Raw genomic sequence first — 23,211 nt, forward strand, 5'->3', positions numbered from 1 at the left:
TCGTCCAAGGATATGAGAGAGACGAAGTGGATGAGGTAATATCTTTTATTGGACCAACTTCTGTTGGTGGAAGGGACAGAGCCACCCAAATACCCTGGAAGAATACAGGGGAGAAACACCCCCCCACCCCACTAACCCCACACCCCTAGTTTTCCCTACCACCCCACATTGGAACCCATAGGGGGTATCATCAAACAGTTACAACTCATACTTGTTGGGGACCAGATCCTGAAAGAAATATTTCCCGAACCCCCTCTTCTGGCCTTCAAACAAACCCCAACCTCACTAAGCTCATCATGAGAAGCAAACTCCCCACAGAACAGGACATAACAATTCAAAGTGGCACCAGACCTGCCAGAACAACAGATGCAAAACCTGCAGACATCTCTCCACTGTTATGGCGATCAATATCCCCAACATACCTTTCAAGATCCTTGGCTACACATGCCTATCACAACATATGGTGTACCTCATGCAGTGCATCAAATGCTCCAACAACAACTATGTGAGTGAGACCAGACAATCACTATGCTCTTGAATGACAGAAAAATGACAGAAGACAAAAAACACTTTTCACAAAGCAATCATTTCATATCTGATCTCTCAATTATCATCCTCAAAGGAAATATGCACAACACCTTCAAAAGACAAGCCTGGGAACTTAAATTCTTAACTCTGCTGGACACTAAAAACCATGGGCTTAACAGAGACACTGGTTTCATGACTCATTACAACAATTTGTAACACACCCAACTCCCTACTAACCTTTAATTGCCCACTTCATTTTAAGTGGTCTCCTACAGCATGTGTGAACCCCTTGTGCTTAATGATCTGTCCAACCTCATATTTAGCTCACATGCTTTGGTTATTTTCTCCAGACCTGAAGCTCAAAAGCTTGTCCCTTCCACCAAGAGATGCTGGTTCAATAAAAAGATATTACCTCACCTACCTTGTCTCTCTCTTCCCTCTATGTTGGGGAAGATATATGGCAGTGGTTCTCAAACCTTTCTACTGGTGACCCCTTTCACATAGCAAGCTTCTGAGTGTGACCCCCCCCCTTATAAATTAAAAACACTTTTTAATATATTTAACACCATTATAAATGCTGGATGCAAAGCGGGGCTTGGGGTTGAGGCTGACAGCTCACGATCCCCCATGTAATAACTTCACGACCCCCTGAGGGGTCCTGACCCCCAGTTTGAGAACCTCTGATATATGGTGACATGTTTTCCAGATTAGAATAGTAGCAAGTCCAATAAAACATGCATCTGATAAATAGAAAAGAAAATGGACCAGAAAATAATAAGCAAGAGGGGAAGTATGGGCATGTAAAATGGATCTCTCCAGCTTTTATTGTTTGTGTGAGAAACTTACATTTCTAATGATTTACCAGAATACTTCATAATAAAACCAACAGAAAACTGAAAAGAGAGAATGGTGAGAGGAAACGTGCTCATCTATTAATAAAAGAACAGTGGTACCATTTGACGTTTTATTTTCAGGTTGCTGGCATGTCTACTAAATATTCTGGTAAAAGATCAGGGGATGCTGTTAGCAGCAGTAAATATGGAAGAGCCTGATTCTCATTCATGCTCAGGCCCCTTATTATAAGAAGGGTGAATTGTTCAGTGGTTAAAGCACAGGATTGGTGTTATGGAGATCTTTTTAATATTGCCAGCTCCTTCATTACTCGCTCTTTGATATAGTATGATAACTACTATATGTCCTCATTCCCATCTGTAATATACTGATAATAGTACTTACCTACTTCCCAGGGGTGTTTGTGAGGATTGAATCCATTAATGACTATAAAGGGCTTTGAGACCTTCATTTGGAAGCAGCTATACTTTGCTCTTGTATTAAGCTATAAGCTGATACTATGGCCACGTATTATTTCATTGATTTATTATTAATTGTTGCATGCCAACCATGTGCGCCACGCTGTGAGGACAGACGTTGTCTGCCTCAAGGAATTTGCAGTCTAAAAAATTTCATTTAATGCTACAAATTATTGTAGCATTGTGAAGGCCAAGGAAAGTCATTTTTAAGCACTTGCTAGCAAATATGCTACAGCTGCTAGGCATAGATATATGTTTAAATACTGAATGCAGGGTGCTGAGCTAAAAATGGCCTGTTTCATGTGCAGTATAGAATGACAGTTTTTTATTTCTTCTGTTATAAGTGGATTTAAGGCTTTGGTTCTTGAGATCAAGGGAAGAGGAATCTCCTGAGAATTGCATTTGTTAATCTCTAATCAATTTTAAGAGGATCCTGACTTTTTTTTCCTTTCCGTCTCTTCAGACCTCTAGCCAGACCGAACTAGAGAATTGGATCACTGCAGTCCATTCTGCTTGTGCAACTGCGGTAGCAAGACAACATCACAAAGAGGACACGGTCAAACTGTTGAAAACTGAAATAAAAAAGCTGGAACAGAAGATCGATATGGATGAGAAAATGAAGAAAATGGGTGAAATGCAGCTGTCCTCAGTAACGGACTCCAAGAAGAAGAAGACCATACTTGATCAGGTAATCTTTCTTGTATATCTGAAACAGATTAATGTTAAATATCTGAGAGACTTATAAATGCTGCTGCTGTTAGAGGCTTAAATATTGAACACATTGATTCTTCTGTACTCAGCCTACCTAAATATGGAACTCAGAAACTGCCTCAATTCCCTGTTTTCTCTCATCCACTTTATAGCTAGCATTGCCATCATGACTCCTCTGTTGCTTGTACTTCCAACTTAAAGTGGACAACTTCGCTGCATTTGAGAAACAGAAATCCTAGAGCAGATGTCTCTCCTGCTGTCACAATGGCACCTTATTTTAGGAAACTAACATATGGACCCCGCTTCATTAGACAGCAGCACTCTTAACCCAGGCTGCCAAATGTGTTTGGAATTCTACCCATAGAAGGAGGGGGCTTCTGGGTCTTTAATGTGCTGAGTTAAGGAGATTTCCCACCCCGCAAAAACCTTTGAGGAGAGGGGGGAGGGGACGCTTATCTTGCTGTTCAAATGGTTCTTTTCAAAGGCTTTAAATCCACAACCAGAGGACAGATCAGTTTTTCTGTCCCTTTATCTTGCTGGTTTTTTAGCACTCTGAAAATATTTTGTACCAGCAATTTGAATTACTTAAATGAGTCCTCACATAGGCTGATTATAGGGCTCTTCCACTGATAAGATTAATTATCTCCAGTGTACCTCACTTCTTTTTCAAATATAACACCGCGCTTCATTGATTCTTAAACTACCACGGATGATGATGAAGAGCCAGGACTCTGTTTGTGGAATCTTGTTGGGTTTTTTGGTCTTCTCATATCTCTATTGTCCTTGATGTATAAAATCTGCCTCTTAGGAGCTATTCAGAAGAGAATCCTGGTAAACAAAGAAAATGAAAAATGGAATTTTAATATTGTTAATTAGCACTGAATCAAAGTAGCAGTTGCCTTGGGAGAAGATTTCTACGATGAACATAAAAATATTTGTTATTCATCCAATTAAAAAACTTTGAATCATTTTTGTTTCTTTTCCCTCCTTTGAAATGCAATCAATGTTGATAGAAAATTTAATTAATGTGATTTTCTAGTAGTATTTTTTTTAAAAGATATTTACTACTGTGTTCTTTCTCTCTTCCGTACCACTCCCCAATCCACACTTTTTACAGATCTTTGTTTGGGAACAGAACCTTGAACAGTTCCAAATGGACCTATTTCGGTATCGTTGTTATTTAGCTAGCCTCCAAGGAGGGGAGCTGCCAAACCCAAAAAGGCTACTTGCTTTCGCAAGTCGTCCAACTAAAGTTGCAATGGGCCGTCTTGGAATCTTTTCAGTATCTTCTTTTCATGCACTGGTGAGTTTCAACTGAAGTCAGAGGTCAGCACTGCTAAACTATAAATCGCTTGGTGGTTTCACAGAGAGATTAAATCAACAAAAGCTGTCATTGATGTCTGTGGGGTAAATTCTTACTTCAACATGCAGGGATTTCTGCATTTTGGGATGGGTACATGTCTTTGATCTAATTTAAAAAATTGATACTCTGAAGTGATTGTCTTGAAGGAGATTTGGTATCAAGTTTGTTCTTTTTAACCTTAGGAGAACCACACCTTTTATACATGTATAATATTCATGCCAGATATACTTTATACATATCGTCATTATAAACACACTGCTGACTGTTACCAAAACCATAACGGGGCCCAAGAACTTCCTTACAGACATGGTGGTACTGCAAGTGTTAAAGATGACCCAGATCCAAAATCCCTGTTCCAAACTTTGAGACAGTCTGGATCCAAACTTTGCAGCTGGTCCCCATCTCTCCAGTGGGCTGAACCAAAAGCCTGGATGTGACCAATTTTGAAATTTGAGAAGATTTAGCTCTGGCTGTGAACTTTGCAGCTTGGGCCCCTCTCCAATGCCTGTGAACTCATAGGGCCTGATCTAAACCCCAGTGAAGTCAATAGGAGTCTTTAAATTGACTTCAGTATGTGTTGGATCATACCCAGTCTGGCAAGACCAACTTTCCCACAGAGTGAATAAGATTATTGGCCCATCTAGTCCAGTATCCTGTCTCCAGTAGCAATCAGCACCTGATGCTCCAGCAGAAAGTGTAAAACCTCTCCTGTACTCTTTCCCATTTGGCAAACAAGCCTTCAGCTGTGTTAAAATGGTTTAAATTTAAATACCATAACAATACAGCTCTTTAAAACACATAAAATTTACCGCACACTGTTGCTTTTTGTTATGAATTTAAATGGCATGCCTGTAGTTTAGGCTTGGGTTCCTGGAGCTTTACAGAAATAGCTGAGCTCTGCTGTTGTCTTGTAGATGTCAGCTGTACCCTTCAATTGTGAATACAGAGCTGTAATTCAGTCAGAGGCGGTTTTATTCTTTTATATAAAAAGATTAGCATCATCATCCTGATAATTGCTGGTGAATTTATATTTTTAAAGAAGCGGGTCTTCATTTACATTTGTGCTCATTTTCTTCTGCCTCTAGCTTTTCGGTGATGAATTTTATTGCATTGCATGGAATTTAGCTAAATCTGCCTTCTCATGTTGCTTTCTCTATAGCCCCAAATTTTGAATATGTTGTCTTGGAAAAGAAAAGTTCTTCCCTTAATAATGCATCAATGGTACAGTTACATTGCTGTGATTCAAATATAGAGTTGAATTGTATAAGATATGGGGCACCCTGAACTCACATTGAGGGTACTGAGTTATTATGGTGATAAGCATAATATAACAAACTAGACTGACAGCACACTCATCCTCTCTTAGGAGAGCTTGTGTAAATTAGCATAGGGCTATTGACTTCAGTAGTGTTATAGAAATGGTCTAAGTAGACAGGTTCAGAAGTCATGGTTAGGTTGGTTGTTCTGTACTGTGTTAGACAGAGGGCTTGTTAGGTCTTTCAGATACAAGACAGATACCATAGATAAACTAAGTAAATATTCACAAGGTTTGCCTTTATGAAGCTAGAAACCTGCAATGGCAGTTCAACTTCTGTTTTTCCCTTACTTGTCCACTTTCCAGATGACAAACATGATTACTCTCAGTATATATGTTCTCTGGATGCCCAACCCAGTATTCTGTTATGCCAGTTCTCATACCGTATTCATAACCAGTCTCTCAGCGTCTTATCACAAAGCTGCCTAGGTTTCTTTGTTCTACCCATGACTGCGTGCCAAATGACAGATATTGTTAGTTTCGTGTGTGGGACTCTCTTAAAAGTAGGTTTCAGGAAATTCACCTCCAGGGTTGCAAGGCGGGTGTGTCCTTTTCACTTTTTTCCCCAAGTCATACTTGCCATACTTCTTACCACTCCTTCTTTCACAAAAGAAGTGCTTGGGTGTCCTGCATATTGGAAGGAACACCCAAGAAGCTTGTGAAGAAGCTTTGCTTCTGACTGATGATCCATTTTTTCCCAGGAGGGATTCCCCGGTTGGGAAACCTTCCCAATTACCATGTCATGTAAAGGCAAATAGGTTTTAGCTAAATAGATTGTTATGGGTCATTGTTTTCAAATATCCAGGCAATCGACACTTATCTAACTTGAAACTTCATTTCAGCTCCCACAGGATTGTGCTGAGTTGCTCTTGCACAACTGCAGTGTCCCAGATTACATCATTCTGTATAATCACAGGTACCACTGGAGCCCCACCGGAGTATGGGGCTGCATTTTAGGGGATTAGGTAGGGTGGGTTATTTTGTTATATAGCACAGATTTCATGGGGAAATACTATATCTAATGTAACAATCCGTACTCTCTCTCTATAGATAGATAGATAGATAAAATCTGCAAAACTGTGCTATAGAATAATAAACTGTCACTTCCTGAGCCTCTAGAGCTGTATTCCATGGGGAACTGTGATGTCACCGAATGATGCATTCTGGGGCATTACAGCAGATCAAAAGCTTCCTGAGAGGGAGGCAGAAATGAAGAAGTGGTGGGGAAAGAATTGTGCCCTGAAGGCCTCTCTTATTCTGGCTATTGGAGGAATTCAGGACAGAAAAATATACTTAGTTCTTCATCTTCCCTTTTCTTGTTTTAAAACACATTATTCACCTTTAAGGAAATACTTGTATTTAAATGCCTGACATTTGGCCTGCTAGAAATCATGAATCTGTTTAGGTGAGCACAGTCCATTTTACATGCAGGAATAAAGACACAGACGAAGCTCTTCAAAGGTGACTAGTGATTTTGGGTACCTCCCTTTTTGGGTGCCAATCCTGAAACATTATAAAGGGGCCTGATTTTCAGAAAGTGCTGAGCACTTGCTCTTTGCAAACCAGGACTCTTTAAAATAACTCAAACTGGGCATCCAAAACCATTAGATGCTGTCTTTTTGTGTATGTAACGTTGGAAGGAATGAGTTATGTTACAGTGGGAGGCAAATAGCTGATCTGGAGTCATCAACATTCCTGTTGCGAATACACATTGGTTGCTCCAGTATTTACCATTTGCCCACTAGACTTCACTGTCAAAGCCTATAAGCAATGGTATACTGGGATGCTGCAGCCTTTAATTTTAAAATCTTACGGCACTGGCAGGTGGCAGCTCGCACTGGGGAGGCCGGAGTAAGAAGAAGAACACAGGCCATGTCCAGATCCGCCAGCAAACGGAGAAGTAGGTTTTCTTCTCTTTGGGGACTGGATACTACCTCAAAGAAAAAACAAGGGAGGCCAAGCATTAACCAGGTAGGTAGATAGAACATTAAGCTTCATTGTTATTTCAAGGCTTATTTTATTACCATGCAGAAGACACTTTGAAAAATAACCCCAGCTCAGGGAAAGAAGTGTTGGTTACGCAGAGCACTTTTAATGTGCATTGCATACACAGCCTTAATCTCTCCTGTTTAATCCTTCATGGTTGTGTAGTCATCACACTTAATATTCTCTTCAAAATGAGTCATTGTAATTGCAGATAACTATATAACAGCTCATGTTTAAATGGTCCCGAGTGAGGTTTGAGGCTCATACCTTTTTTGAGATGAATGGGTTGTGTTTCTATTGATGCTGTCCTTTGTCTGGAGACTGTTTTCTGCAAGTTTAGGTTAGTGAGGCAGCAGCAGAACATCTGTTTACAGCTGCATTTTTGTAATAGGAAAAAAATAGGAAATTAATTTTTCTTTAAATGAAAGCTTAGAATTTCTAAAATGTTGCGGGTAAGTTTGGAGAGAGCCCTGTAATGGACAATTCTCTGTATTTAGGAGGAACAATCCATGCTTCTTTTGAACAAAATCTTTCGTTTTCATGCTGTCCCTCCCAAAATCTTCCACAGACAAATGTATTTCAGTGGATTAAGCAGGTGTTTCCCTGCCTTACTCTCCAAACATCCCTAATTATAGCTTTCAGATATTGGTAGTTATGCCTCATCTAATTGCAGGAATCACAGGGTTTTCTTTTTCTTCTGTTCTCTTTTTTTGGGAAGTGGGCAGGGCAGGATTTGTTTTGGGTTTTAGGCCTGTGATTTCCTCCTGTCCCTGTTGTTAAGACAGTGGTGTGGGTGGGGGAGTATTTATTGCTGAGGAATATGCCATATAATGTGTTGTTAATGAGACATTAAAAATCCACCTCATGCATGTTCTCATCAACTCTTACCTTTGTCTATCTCTCTAGTCAGTTCAGCCCAATGATTACAAAGGGGGCAGAATTTCACTAGAGAACTAGCTGATGCCTGATGAGCATTTTCAGAAGTTACATTTCTATTGTGTGTAACATGCTTGCTTTTTAAAAAAAATTCCCCAAACCAAGCAACGTCTCTAGTGCTCAGCAAGGATTCTGTCCATGCCAAGTTTCAGATGTCAGATATTTGTGCCATAGATTGCCAAATCCCACTCCCACTTTTTTTTCCCCCCTAACAGAGAGAGGTGTATGTCCCCCCCGCTCTTCCACAACCCTAAATTGGCTGAGGAATTTTGCTCCAATTAAAAACATTAGATCTGGACAGAGACCAAGCTTTAAAGAAAATTCAGAAAGTGAATGTTTTGGAAGGTTACCAGTATGTCTAACTCTGTGGGGGTTAGGTACCTAAATACCTTTCAGGATCTGGGCCTATATGTTCTCTGTAAATTTAGGCCCCATTCCTGCTGATATTTACTCATATGCTTAATGTTAAGCATGCTAGTAGTCCTATTGACTGTTAAGTTAAGGGTTTGCAAAATGGGGGCTTTAGATTGTAAGCTCTGTTGAGCAGTGTCCGTATCTCTTTCACATCCTGCGTAGTTCCTGGCCCATCTTAGACACTACATAAATAATAATTAATAACACAATTATAAATAAGTGAATACATGGAGTTATAGAAACTGTTTTCCAATCTTAATTCTAGCAGGCTCCTTGTAGTGCCTGATGTAATGAAATCAAAGCTGTGTGTCTTCCCTTCACCAAGATGATAAATGCTTACGCCCTATGCCCAAAGCTGTAGTGGACTGTTAGTTTTTGCAAGTGTGCCAGTCTGGATCCATTCCAAGTCGGTTACTGCCTGATCCTGCAAATACTTCTTCTCTACTTGTATTCTTGCTCCTGCACTGTCCCATTGTCTTAGTGTCCTTACCTCATGCTGGATCATTGACTGTTACTTCACTAGCACGAAGTCATGTTGCGCCCAGACTGTTGTGGTTGGATGAGTGTTTACAAAATAAACAAATAAACTTGCTTATAAGAAAAATTACACAGCACTCTTCATCTAGAGATCTCAAAGCGCTTAGTGAAAGTGGGTAAGTGTTATTATCCTCATTTTCCAGATGGGGAAACTGAAGCACAGAGAGGATAAAAATTGTCCAGGTTCACACAGCAAGTCACCAACAGGACTGGAAGTAGAGTTCAGGCCTCCAGTCTCCCAACCTGGTGCCCCATCCACTAGGATATTCCTGCCTCCCTCTGTCTTTTTAGGAATCTGATCTTTTTCTTTTATATTTTTTGCGGTTATCATTGAAATAGATTTTGTCCGTTTAACTTACATGCTTGATGTCAGAGATTTTTTTTTCTTAAGACCCTGTAATGTGTCCTATTTAGAGTCTGTTTCCAGATTTGAGAGCATTATTGAATTATGTTATAAAATAGCACTTTTTGCTCTGCAGGTCTTTGGTGAAGGAGTTGATTCCGTGAAGAAGTCTTTAGAAGGAATCTTTGATGATACAGTACCAGATGGCAAGGTAAGAAAACCCTGGGCTTTACAAAGGAGTTCCATTAATTTATTTGCCTGCTTGAAAATAAAGCACATTCTTGCAGTGCTAGTAAGATGAGGTAGAATGTTGATAGGGAGGCAGATCCTATGACAGCAATTCTGCCTGTAGTAGTTTCTACCAGGCATGGAGGGGCAAGATGCTGGGCCTGCACCCTCTGTAGACTGACATCTTGCCATGAATGGGATGGAGTCATTGCAGTCATAGCGACAGGGATCCACTAGACAATCCATTCTGTGGCTAGAGTTGCAGAACCCGTAAGGACTATGAACCTTAGGAGGATTCCTAACCTACCAGTTTTAGCATATAACTAATTATAGTAGGCATTAATATTGTTTATAATAATGTCGTCATTTGTCATGTGCTAAGTTTTTACTTCAGCAGATGGAGGTGATGATGCAACAGTGTATGTTAATATACAATAAACAGGCCTTGATAATGTTAATTGTAATTGGCAAAGGATTTATGTGAACCTACTGCTAATTTAGGATTATTGCAATTGGAAAGTACAGTATTCTCCACATTTAGCTTTAATACTATATGCTCCTCCATAAGGCTTTTAGCTTTCCGAAAACAACCACAATCCCCTTCCCAAGCACCCAGAGGAAAGTCAGCTATAAAACACTGTTAAGCCAGTGCTAAGGAGCACATTTTTAATGTAGTGAGTAGGGATTTAGCTGTGTGACTCCATTTGCAGCTAACAGGAATTGTGCAGCTCTCTGACTTGCTCAAAAATGTACCCCCGAGGGTCCAACTTCAACCTACAAAAGAGAGACAATTCAAAATGAATGCTGGGATATGCTATCCTGTAATACCTAGAAACCTTAGCACGGTCAGCTGTTTTCTTTGTGCTTGGTTAGGTAACTGGGAGATATGATGCATTGGAGCCTTAATTTTTAACATCAGTCCTTAATTTTTAACATCAGTCCCCACATTGCTAATACCCATAGGTATCGCTCCATTTAACTCCATAGGAATTTTGCATTGACTTCAGTGGGGTCAGGATTTTACCCAAAGTGTTTGTGGTTTGACCTTATTACTTCACACTGCTACTTGTGTAGCACCTTTCATCTGGGGACTTCAAAGTGCTTTACACTCATTGCTGAATGTAACTCACAATTCCCCTATAGAGTGGATATGTTATCCACATTTTACATATGGAGAAACTGAGGCTACAGTAGAGTTAAATGAATTGAGCAGTGTCCTGCAGAAAGTCTGTGGTGGAGGCAGGAACAGCACCCAAATTTTTGGATTTTCTATCCAGTGTATTAACCATAGATCAGCCTTTCTCACTTGTTATATTCCATATCTCCTGGTCTATTTGTATCTGTCTGTCCCAAGAAATGGAAACTACGTGGGTATTTTAATTAGTGCTGTGTGATCACAGATACAATTTAAAAAGAAAGTTTTGGAAGGAATATGAAGCCCTCATGCATCAGGGCGGAAGCCAACCTGTAACTACTGGGGGTTAGGAGGAAACTTTCCCTGGAGGCAAGTTATCTCAGAACTGCCTGCTGCAGTTTCTTCCTCTGAAGCAGCTAGTGCTGGCCACTGTTGGAGACAGGATACTGGACTAGATGACCACTGGTATAATTCTGTATGGGAATTCCTGTGTTCCTACCACCTACGTATTGAACTTTGCTATAGTGAAACTCCATTTATATTGTTATTGTGATGTACAATAAAAGCCCAAAATTCTTCCAGTCCAAATTGCAATATACAAACTGCAATTCCATTGCTACTTGAGCATCCACTAAGGGCTGGTCTACACTAGAAAAGTTATACTGGTATAATTATGTTGATTATGGGTGTGGGTTTTTTTAACCGATATAGTTATACTAATATTAGCCCTAGCACAGACACAGTTATACCTGTATAAAGGTGCCTTACACCACAATAGCTTATTCTTCTTCCCAAACTAGAGTAAGCTATACCGGTATAAGCACATTTATACCAGTAAAATGGTCTCCACACTGTGGGGAGTGAGGAGGTAGGGGGGTGGAATTACCATTTTAATCTGTACCAGTATAATTAAAGCAGCAAAACTTTCTAATATAGACAAGCTCTTAGTCTAGGTTTGTGAATAAAATATCTTCACGCTAACTGGGTTCCCCAGTAGGGTGTATGTATAGTACAGCATACTGACTTCCTTACACTTGGTATTGAAGAAGAGATGGATGATATTTTACCATCAATGTTTTAATTAATGGATTTTTCTATTCAGAGGGAAAAAGAAGTGGCACTGACCAGCACCCATCAGCATAATCCTGATTGTGATATTTGGGTTCATGAGTATTTTACGCCATCTTGGTTCTGCCTGCCAAATAACCAGCCTGCTTTGACAGTAATCCATCCGGGTGACACCACAAGAGATGTTTTGGAAATGATTTGTAAGGTAAAGGTGCACTTTGAAATGAACATTTCAGTGAAAGTTTTTCATTTCCAATTTTTAGGCATTTCATGAACAAATCTGCTATACGGTGTTTAACAGACCAGTTGGACTTGAGGTGTAAAATCACAATAACTCTGAGTTGTTTAGTAAAATTACACCACATTGAATAGGAAACAAAATTCTTAAATTTAGTGTTTAGCTTTTTTAAAGAAACGTCTGTGTTTTTGTTAGTTGTCTTTTTCTCTTAAAATACTGCAGTGAATCTATAAACTGCCTTCACATGACATCCCCACCAAGCCCTTTACAATCCTTTCCAAGATGACACAACTGCATGTTATTCACCTCCTCCCCCAACGATGTCTCTATTCCCTTCCCCTGAGAAGCCACCCAAAAGAACTTCCTGCTGCTGAAAACCCGCATGATAGGGGATGCTGCCTTCTTCGTTCCCATTACCAACCCCACCTGCTTCCCCCTGACAGAGCTAGCTCCTGCCAAACTCTCATGTTACCTACCTCTCCCATACAAGTGTGATGACATCACCCATTTCCCAAATTGCTAAGTAGCTCCCAGTTTTCAGGTTTCATCCACCTGCCAAATAAGGAGTGTTCTGAGAGCTAAAGCCAGAACTTCAAAAAGAATATGAAGTCACTGGAATAAAAAAAAAAAAGTTATCTGTGTTTATCCATGTTGCAGAGTCAGTTTCATTCAGTGTGAGGAAGGGGAGGAGAGAAGGGAACTACATCCATATACTGGAAACACACATTTACTTTTCAAAATAAATAATTCAGATAAAAAATTGGGTAAGCTTGGCTATTAAAAGCTTCCAAAGCTTTAAACTTCCAAATCTCAGGAAATGAAGTTTATAGCTTTGGTGAATCTAACCCATACTCTCAGTGCTAGTGCCCAAATAAAGCATTCTACTAACCAGCTATCTTGCAAACTAAAACTAACTTGCAGAAACTTAAACGCTGTTCCGTTCTGGGGCTTCTTTTTACTTAAAATATCAAGATCTATTAACAATTTAACTTTGGGGAGTTTTAAAGCTATGTTGAGTATGCTTCTAAAGAGCTGGAAGGTGCAAAGAAAGGCATTTGTTTTGGGTAATTATACACTGTACTCAGCTCACTGCCAGGTGCACTTCTAAAGACTGCTGCAGCTTCTGAAAGCTCCTCATTGTAGTCAGGGAGAGATGACATTTTTAAGAGAGAGACATAATAGGGAAGTTGGGTGATACACTATTAGTAATGATTTATTTTTAGGGCTGATATTTTCCTTCTGGATAAGAGTGATTAACTCAGTGGGTCAGATCCTCAGTTGGTGTAAATTGGTGTAGCTCCACTGACTTCAGTTTACACCAACTAAGGATCTGATCCATGTTGCATTTTTGTGGTTTGGGGTTTATTTAGAGCTAATATCTGTTTCCTTCCTTTCCATAATAGTTGTCAGTCTGGAAAATACTGATGGATGCATTCTTTTCTATAACATTTAATAATCAATCTCTTTCTTCTGTCTCTTGCATTCAGCTCTTTCTTTTTCCTTTTACTATCTGATCCACATCATTTCACATCAGTTTGCCATCTGCCATCTGAGAAACAGTCAAGTTCTGGTATAGTAAACATTTCAAGATCTACATTTCATTTAAACCTCTTCATGTTGTAGATGTAGTTAAGACTATCCATGTCATTAAACTGATCTTGAATATTCTATCCAATAATTCAAAATGCAGTAGACTATTTGCAGAATAATGCATTCTTCTTGCTAATGCTGCTGTTTGTGTGTAATCATCGCGTTTTAGAGTTTTTAAAAATATTTTTAGTATTTGGGCTTATTTTTAAGATGGTTTGGTTTTCTCTAAGATTTAACAAGTAATGTCATTTGGAAGCCAAGAAAAAAACATCAGTTTGTATGTGTGTATTTAAGTATTTCATACTAACACGTATCTATGTAAATTTATATATAAGTATAGATAGATATTTGTATAGTGACTGTATGTTTCCAAAAGGTGGGGACTTGTATCTCCTGAAGTGAATGAAGTGCCATTCTATAAGCCCAATGTATCTGCCAAGGCTAATACATTTTCTAAGAAATACCATCTGGATCAAAATATATGATCAAGATTATCAATTGACTCTTCTATTTCTTCTGCAAATTATCAAAATCAGGGATCTCTCAGAAATTCATGGGAACAAATAAGCACCACTAAGGAATGGAATACAAACATGGTGTAGAAATTTCTGGATTTGAAAGACCATCTACTGAAGTTGACCAACAATTTTGTCCTGTTTTCTGTCCTCAAAATCAATTAGGAGGAGAAATCTAAATTAACACTGTTCTAAGACAATATTCTGCTAGTGGCTTTTTTTCATGGTTTCAATACTGCATTCAAAATCTCTCCATTTGCCTCAGTCCTAGTCTTTGAGACGGTGAGCAAAAAGGTTATGCTTCTAATCAAACATCTCCAAAATGACCTGCATGAAGATAGATACACTTACAATTTTCTTTGGACCTGATTAGGAACCCACTGAAATAAGTAGAAAGGCTTTCATTGACTTCAGTGAGCTATAGATCAGGCTGTCCATGGGGAAAGTTGCTATGGTAAGATGATAGCAACCCCAAGAATTAACATATACACTCAGTGATTTCTATAGGATTTCTGAATAGTGTTCAGGCAAATTGAAACATCATTATAAGGATATTTCTTGGAATAGGAAGAAATCTAGTATTGCTGTTTGGAAGCTACAAACACACAGAAGTGTGGGCAGTATACTTCTCTTTGGATCCTAGACTCTATTAGATTCCATTTAACGTCAGGCTAAATCTTGTTGGCATGTCATTCTGTCAATAACTGCCAGGCAGACATCTCTGATGTTGAATGAGCTGCAGAATGTACACAAGGCACAAGAGATCGCAGAATGACAGAGATGGCTACTGGGTCATCTATTCCATTTCTCTGTCAGTACATTGTTTTTTACCGATAGTATACTTTTGTGCTGCTTTGTCCAGTTTTGTTTTAAATGTCTTACACAATGGGGCATCTATCCGTTCCATATCCAGTCTCACATTGAGCTTTATCAGAGAGCCCCCTGTTTGTAAATCTAAATTTTCAGATCACTCTCGGAATACAAGGCAGGTGTATACATGTATTTTTATTGGATTCGAGGTCCAGACACTGTTTAATGTGGCAGGTTTCTCATCATTGACTCCTCTGATAACTGGTGATAGTAGATTAATCTGACCAGAAACTAACGTCTGGCTGATTTATTAATCTGCACAATTAAAACAACCATGCTTTGTGTGTGTTTGGGGGGGGGGGTAGTATAAATAGGCTGCAAATAAAATGGCAAACTGATAAATGCTGATCTCACAAAAGTTTTGGTAGAATGAGGATGTCTTATTTCGCTATTTTTATTTTGTGGCAAACTTCAAATTGTTTTTAATTAACTGATATATTGTCTAAATTACAGTGGTTGTCTGATTTGATACTCAGTTTTCTGTAGTGATAATTTCATCTGTTTAAATTAGACAGATTTAGATGTAAAGTCTGATTTAATTAGTTGTGAATAATATTTGTTTCAAATGGGGTCCTTTTTCAGTGTGTGAATCTTTCCGGGTTCTAGATATTCACTGCAGAGTCCATAAATGAAAAAAACCCATAGGCTGATATTTAAATTGTTCACAATAGCTATTTGCTGTGCATTATTCATTATGTATGATGTGTGGTTCTTCACCTAAGTCCTAGAGTGTTGCTTCTGCTTTGTGATTGGGTAGCTGAAATTTTTACAGCACTAGAATAACAAATAGCAAATTATGCAATTCCTGTACAAATTTTCAGATCAATCATTGTACTAATATCTGGGAAACTTTTGGGATTTGTGACTATTTTCTGAATACAAACAGTGAATAATAGGCTCCACAAATAACAGTGAGGGATGTACTTGCCTCTTATATTTGTGAATCACATCTGGTGCTAGTCAACAGCATATTAACTTTGCAAAGTAACTTTTGAATGCATCCTTTGTATTTGTCATTGCCCTAATGCATTTTGATTACACACTGAGTTAACCTCAGTTTGATTTAAGGTTATTAACTGTGCAGAGGAAAGGTCATTACCATCTCCCAGGTCAAATGCCATACCCGCAGCTAACCATAACGTCTTTAAAGTGACATAGGGTGTTTCCACTGGGAAGTAATCCAGTGTGCATCTCTAGAGTCATCCTCATGCTTTTTTAAGCTAGCATACTATGTGCTGTTTACAGTCTAAATTACTGAGGTGAATATTTTATGCATAATCTTGCTTGCAGATTTATCACAGAATGCCTCAATGTTAAACTATGCAAAGGTTCAGAAAGAAACTACTTTCATGTTGTATCTATCTCTTTGTTAGCCAGAATATATTTTCTTCTTTGTCTTTTTTTAAATGTACTTGCATACAGGAAGTATGGTCTAATTCCTTTGCATTAATAATACTGTGCTCAACATCTCTATAATAATATGGAGTGGGTGAGGATAGAATTGCCAAATAAGCAAAATTGAAGATGGTACTTAGAGTAATAGCATTACCTATGAAATACCGATAAGCAGTTAGGTGAAAATTTCTTATTTGGAAGGGGAGGAGAAAGAAACTTTCAAACTCTATTTAGGTTACAAAATTTTCACACCTCTTATGATAGAGAACTTTTTTTTCCCCTGGTGTCATCATCTATTTCTCCTTAAACATGTGTGGTTTTGTTTTATTGTATATAACTGTAGTCATTGTCTTTTCTCTCTTAAAGTGTCTCCTCTGTTTGTTGCAGACATATCAGCTGGATCATTCAGCTCACTTTCTGCGTCTTAAGTTCCTGATAGAAAACCAGATGCAATTTTATGTACCAAAGCCAGAAGAGGACATCTATGAATTGGTAATGCTAATTGCCGAACAGTGTTAAATGATACTTTAGTTTACAGGGCACTATTAGCTATTCACTTGCATTAATCAAGGCAATTTTAAATCCAGATGCAATTATCAAATATTTGTAGTGCATGGAGTTAGGCTTTTTGATTTTGTAGACCAAAAATCACCTTGTAGTTACAATGCCTTGCAGTCCATAGCAAACAGCCACGCCATATAAACGACCTTATTTGCGTCCTATAAAATAATCTCAACAAGTATTTCCTCTTGTAGACGGAGTGGATTTGTACTCGCTGTGTATATAATAAAATCACAGTCACTGGTGGTAACCACTATATTTAATGTTGAATTTGAACTTCCACTATAATCCCCCTTTTTTCTAACGTTCCTAATTTTCAGTTTGCTCAAAGAAATCTCTTTTGTGTCAAAACATTCCATACTTAGACACTGCTCAAAGATGATTTTTTCCCCCCTGTTGGGCGGGGGTGGAGTTTGAGGTAAAAAGGCTCTGGAGTAACTCAAATGGTATCAAATTGCTTTCCTCCTATGTTTCAATTGGAATATTTGAATTTGCATATCTCAAAAACTGCTGAAGTAAAAAAATCAGTTAAAAAACCCCCACACCCCGTCAGTTCAGGATGCCTCTGTTAATGGTACCTTACTTAAGTATGTGTTGGGATGGAACAACACCCTCAACCTCCACCACCATTATCACCCTTAAAACATAATAGAGAAATTAAATGAGAGGAAATAGCATTAATGGCACGTTAGAACTGAGAAATTAAGCACTCAAAAGTCAGGAAACTCAAATGTTAAGGAGCCAGATCCTGGCCTTCACTGCTTAGAGGGATCAAAACAGCCTTCTGGGAAATTCCCCCAGCGCCAGGGTAGCATAGGGCTGATGTAGCCATCCAACATTCTATGAAAAATAAAGCCCTGATCCTGCAGCACTTATGCATAGTGCTTAACTTTAAAATCTTAATTTGAAATCAGTGGGACTATTCACATGCTTAAAGTTCACAATGCACGTAAGTGTCTGAAGGACCAGGACCTAACCTATCACCAGAAGGACAGCAGTGCATGTGTCGTATTGTACATGTGTATGCTTGCTAGAAAATCTTTGTGATTATTTTTATTTAGGTGTTTCTTGAAGAGATCCTCTTGCAATTAACTTATAATAAAATTGACTAATGCCTTCAGTTTTGTAGTCTCTCAAATAGCTATTTACAGAGTTATTTAATATTAATGTTGCCTAACTCTCTACTTTCCTTCTAATCAACAGCTTTTAAAATCTATTTATTTAGAAAAAGTTTAATAGAATTTCTGAGGCAGCTAAGATGTTCTCTTTTCTTTCATCATAAACTAGGTGATTTTTCAATCAAAATTAGAGATTTGAAATCTATATTTTCAAAAACATTATTTTATAATGTAAATGAAGTAATTATATTCAAACATTTTTTTAAAAAAGCCCATGGAGGCTTGTAACTCTGAGGGTCTTTTTTTTAATGTTAGCTGTGCTACAGGATAGTTGCTTTTTATTTTGTATTTGTTTTTAGTGCTTTTAGTGCTTTTAAGAGCAAATAAGCATGTCAGGTTTCTTTTGGCTGGAATCTGACATGCTAAACTGCTTTCCTTTCCATCTGATTTAGGTGTTACTGTTCTGTAAAGTAATGCATGGCTTTAATTGGGAAACAAGGGACTGTGTAGTAAAGGCCTGAGTGTTGGGTTGGAGCGAGGGAGAAGGCATCAGGAGTTACAGGAAGGGGCGGGGAGGGAGGGAAGGGAATCAAAGCTTTAGAGGAAAATGGCATCTGTGCAAGGACATGAAAGGCTTGAGAAGAGTTAAAAAAGCTACTGGAGATGGCAATGCCTTGATCTTTTGGAAACATTGGGAGCTGAGAGGGAATCTGACTGGAACAAAGAGGAAACACTGCCACCTAGAGTTGGAGATCGGGCTTGCCGGATAATGACATGGTGCCATGCTGTTGTTCATGGTATTACAAGAGAGTATAACAAATCTTGTAAGAGGCTCTTGAACTGACTGCAGTATAAAAATGTAGATTATTAAATATCTTCTTTAAGATGCCCCTCTGCTTGTGCTCATCCATTGAAGCATGACAACTCTGGGCTCCTATTTAGTCCGTGAGGGGACACTACAGCGGGATAAAAGACCTACGGCTCGGCCACGGCCGGCCCAAGTCAGCTGCCTCAGGCTCACTGGGCTCGGACTGCAGGGCTAAAAATTGCTGTCTAGAGGTTTGGGTTTGGGCTGGAGCCTGAGTTGTGGGACCCTGCGAGGGAGGAGGGGTTCCAGAGCTCAGGCTCCAGTCCAAGCCTGAATGTCTACCCCGCAATTTTTCAGCCTGAGCCCCATGAGCCCATAGCAAGCCCCACCTCCTCTCCATGGGCCAGATCCTCAGTGTGTGTAATTCATCGGCGCTGAGTTGAAGTTAATGGAACTATGACAGTTTACATCAGCTGAGGGCCTGGTTCCATGTCTTTAGAAACCCCTTGCTGAGAAAGTTGCTGTGGAGCAGTACTCTGTAGTCTGCAGACAGTGTAGCGTTCACATGAGTATTTTCTGTGCAGCCTTCCCTACCCCCACATAGATCCATGCCAGTCACACTTTGTTTCTGGCCTTTTATGCTGCTCAGGATTTCCTCTTTGGTTTAGATGGCACAGTTCATATTGAGGAAAGGGACGAGAAACACTTTATGTTGTGAAAATATCCCAATTAAGGAATCTGTAGTAAACTTGTTTCTAGGGTGGCATCATTTCAATGAAGGTTATTTACATAATGATTTAAATAACTTTTTTTAAAATCTTTGATTTAAATCAGGTTGAGGCTTTGTAAAACTAATTTGAATTTTTCTACTATTGCAGCTTTAGATGATAATGAACAAGATTGTAAATGCTGCTGCTGCTTCTTTTTAAAACAAACAAACAAACAAACACCACTCCTAGCAGGGTCTCTTATTTGAATTTTTTAAAAACTGCCATAGGCAAAAATCAAAATATTGATAATTAAGGCTCAGATCCTGCAAGTATTTAACCAGATACATAGCTATACTTAAAGTTCAGCATGTGATTCTATCATATGATTCTATGTCAGCGGTTCTCAACCGGGGGTCTGCAAGCCCTTTCGGGGGGGCGTGGAGCCCTGCGGCCGAAACCCAGTGCCCCGAGCCCCAGCGCTGAAGCCAGGAGTGGCGCGGGGCTAAAGCTGGTGGCCCCGCTGCCCCAAAGCCAGGAGGAGGGCGGGGCTGAAGCTGGCGCCACCCCCCCCCCCCAGCCAGGAGCAGCACAGGGGTGAAGCCGGTGGCCCCCCACCCCAAGCTCGGAGCGGCGTGGGACTGATGCCAGCACCCTCTCAAGCCCCCGAAGCCGGGTGTGGTGGAGCTGAAACTGGCAAACCTCCCCCCGCAAGCCAGGACTAGCTGGGGGGGGCTGAAGCCTGGACCCCAGGGCCCGCCCCCCCCCCCCGAAGCTGGGAGCCGCACTGGGAGCCCTGTTCCCCACCCGTACACAGCCCCTAGCTACCCCCTTCCTGCACCCTGAGCTACTCCCCTCACTTCATACAGCCCCAGCTACCCCCGTCCCTGCACCCTGTGCTACCCCCTGCGCGCACACAGCCCCTAGCTACCCCATTCCTGCACCCTGAGCTACCCCCTGCGCGCACACAGCCCCTAGCTACTCCCTCCCTGCACCATGAGCAATGTTCAAACTTTTTGAACTGAATACCCTCTTGGAGTCATAATTTTTGGTTGTGCCCCCTCACAGCCCAGACAGGCTGGGTGGCCTCCTGAGTGAGTCAGGGGATGGAGGTGGTGCTCCCTCCCTGGACCCGGCTGTGCGGAGCTGGCTCAAGCCCCGCCAGCTCCCCCCCCCCCCCCCCAATAGAAGTAAAACTATGCCTATGCCCAAGGCCATCCTCCTACCCCCTGCCAGCATAGAGCCCCAAGTCCTTTCCCCCCACCCCCCGCTCGGCCTGGTGTTTTTATAGCGGGGGGTGGGGGGTGACTCAGTAAGAAAAAGGTTGAGAACTCCTGGTCTCTGTGCTTAAACATTTATAGCACCAGGGGGCTAAAATTGTATTTTTATTAAAAATACTTAGTGCATAAAACCTTAGTCACTCCCATACAGATTTGCATCAGCATTAACAATGTAGTTATTTAGACAGTTGATATGTTCGCAAACTTATTGTGAATGTTTTTCTACACACAGACCAACATTTACAAATACAGGAGCTTACAGTTAGGCTGCTAATCCTGCATTTAGGCATCTGAGGGTGGCATGTCTTGAAAGAGAGAAAGGATGTTCCAGTGGTTAGGCCTAGGACGTGGAGGACCCGGGTGCAATTCCCTACTCTGCCACAGACAGCCTGAGTTACCTTGGCTAAGTCACTTATAGGGCCAGATTTACAAAGGTTTTTAGGGACCTCGTCGGAATGTCAAAAGCTGATTTCAATGGCAGTGAGCTGCCTACTTGCTTTTGAAAATCCCATTAGGCACTAAGCTGCATTTTGAGATATCCAAATTCCTTTGTAAATCTGGCCCTTAGCCCCTCTGTGCCTCAGTTCCCCATCTGTAAAATGGGAATAATAGCACTGCCCTGCCTCACAGGAGTGTTGTCTAGATAAATACATTAAAGACCATGAGGTGCTCAGACCCTATGGTAATGGGATGTGGGGGATATACGTGACATAGACAGAAAGAAAGAAAGAAAGAAAGAAAGAAAGGCATCTGACTGATTTAAAAGCACAAGTCCCATTGAGTTCAAGTTGCAATCCCTAGTAGGTGGAGTATAGCCTGGTTGAAGCCATTTTAGTTTTGTTTACTTGCGGAAATTGATAACACCAGAAGGTGGTGTTCCTTGCACATATAATCATTTTTGTGTTTTGAGTTTATGGTGTTCCCCCAGTAAGGATGTTAATAATAATAATAATAATACCTAACTAATTTTAAGATAGAGCTTGATAAATTTATAAATGGGATGATATGATGGGGTTACCTGTGATATGAGGAGACTGGACTTGCTGACCTAAATGAGCATTTCAAGTGTGAAACTTTGTAGTAGAGAAATCTCTCTGTCAGATGTGATATTCTACTAGCAATTAGGAAATAAATAAAATAAAATAAATCCACTTCAGCAATTTCAGGCTATAAAATGGGGAAGAAGTAAAGAACGGGCAACATGTAAATAAAAAATCAGATATAAAATTTAAAAAATAGTCTCAGTACAAATAATGATTTAAATCTATTTTTAAATCAGAATTCTTACACACCCTGAATTTCCCCAGACTATTAAATAGAAATACCTGGGGGCCAAACCCTGCAGTCCTTGTGCACTCAGAACTTTACTGGTGGATGGACATTGGCATATAACCACTTGCATGCAGGCAGTGCTAGAAATATCACATTCCTCTCTTTTAATCACAATCCAGTGTTTCTAAAAATAAAGCACAGTGGCTCCAGCAATACATTTTACAGGTGTAGGGAAGGCTGCAGTAAATAAATGACCATGGTTCCCTTTCTGCCCCTTTAATTAAAAAGAAAGATCTGCTCAGAATAGTGACAAACAGTACAACCTTTTGTGATAATGGATTTTTTTAAATATTTTGTCTGTTCAGTTATACAAAGAAATTGAAATCTGTCAAAAAATTACACAGCACATTCAGATTGAGAAGTCCGATACAGCCTCTGATTTTTATGGTAAGTTTTCTTCCTGATTTGTTTTTGTTTTTCCTATCAAATCCTGGTGTAAACATGCTCTTATTTACAATTCATTAAAACACCTTAAGGGACTGTTGAGCAAAATAAAAAAAGCACCTCTGACTCCTGTGTCATCCAGAGCAAGAGAAACCATGAAAAGCCGGATTGGAGCTGGATGGATTTTATTTATTTTTTTGTTAACAAACTGAATGCAAAGTCCACACCGGCACATGAACTGTAGCATGTGCAGATCGCTCATGAAAGTTAATGTTTTCTTGTTTGTGTAGCTTCTCAGAACATACTGTGCAAAATCCTTGTGATTAAGAATGTGGCACAGAGATATGGAGCCACGGAGTGCTTTTGTCAGCGGGAATGGTGAAAAACAGAACCTTGTAGAGCAGAACTCCCCTCTCCCAATAGCCATGTGTTATGTTAATGTTTGTATTATAAGATAAATTGTGGCTTTGCAGTAAGTCTCAAGTGACAGTGTGTTGTTGCACTGCTGCAGGAGCAGATGGGGAAGCAGATTGTGACTC

General features: G+C 39.9%; 1 protein-coding gene across 1 annotated transcript in view; it reads left to right on the forward strand.

Moving 5' to 3' along the window:
- The window catches only part of LOC112104509 (T-lymphoma invasion and metastasis-inducing protein 1), a 233,305-nt gene that overhangs the window by 158,169 nt on the left and 51,925 nt on the right, over positions 1-23,211 (forward strand). Inside the window, exons 7-13 of the mRNA XM_029911499.1 lie at positions 2,302-2,526; positions 3,667-3,852; positions 7,052-7,198; positions 9,580-9,654; positions 11,909-12,079; positions 16,870-16,974; positions 22,594-22,675. Of these exons, the coding sequence (XP_029767359.1) occupies positions 2,302-2,526; positions 3,667-3,852; positions 7,052-7,198; positions 9,580-9,654; positions 11,909-12,079; positions 16,870-16,974; positions 22,594-22,675 (991 nt within the window). The remainder of the gene's footprint in view (positions 1-2,301; positions 2,527-3,666; positions 3,853-7,051; positions 7,199-9,579; positions 9,655-11,908; positions 12,080-16,869; positions 16,975-22,593; positions 22,676-23,211) is intronic.

This window comes from Terrapene carolina, unplaced genomic scaffold (assembly GCF_002925995.2).
Source record: "Terrapene carolina triunguis isolate 2854851 unplaced genomic scaffold, T_m_triunguis-2.0 Scaffold30, whole genome shotgun sequence".
Taxonomy (NCBI): domain Eukaryota; kingdom Metazoa; phylum Chordata; order Testudines; family Emydidae; genus Terrapene; species Terrapene triunguis.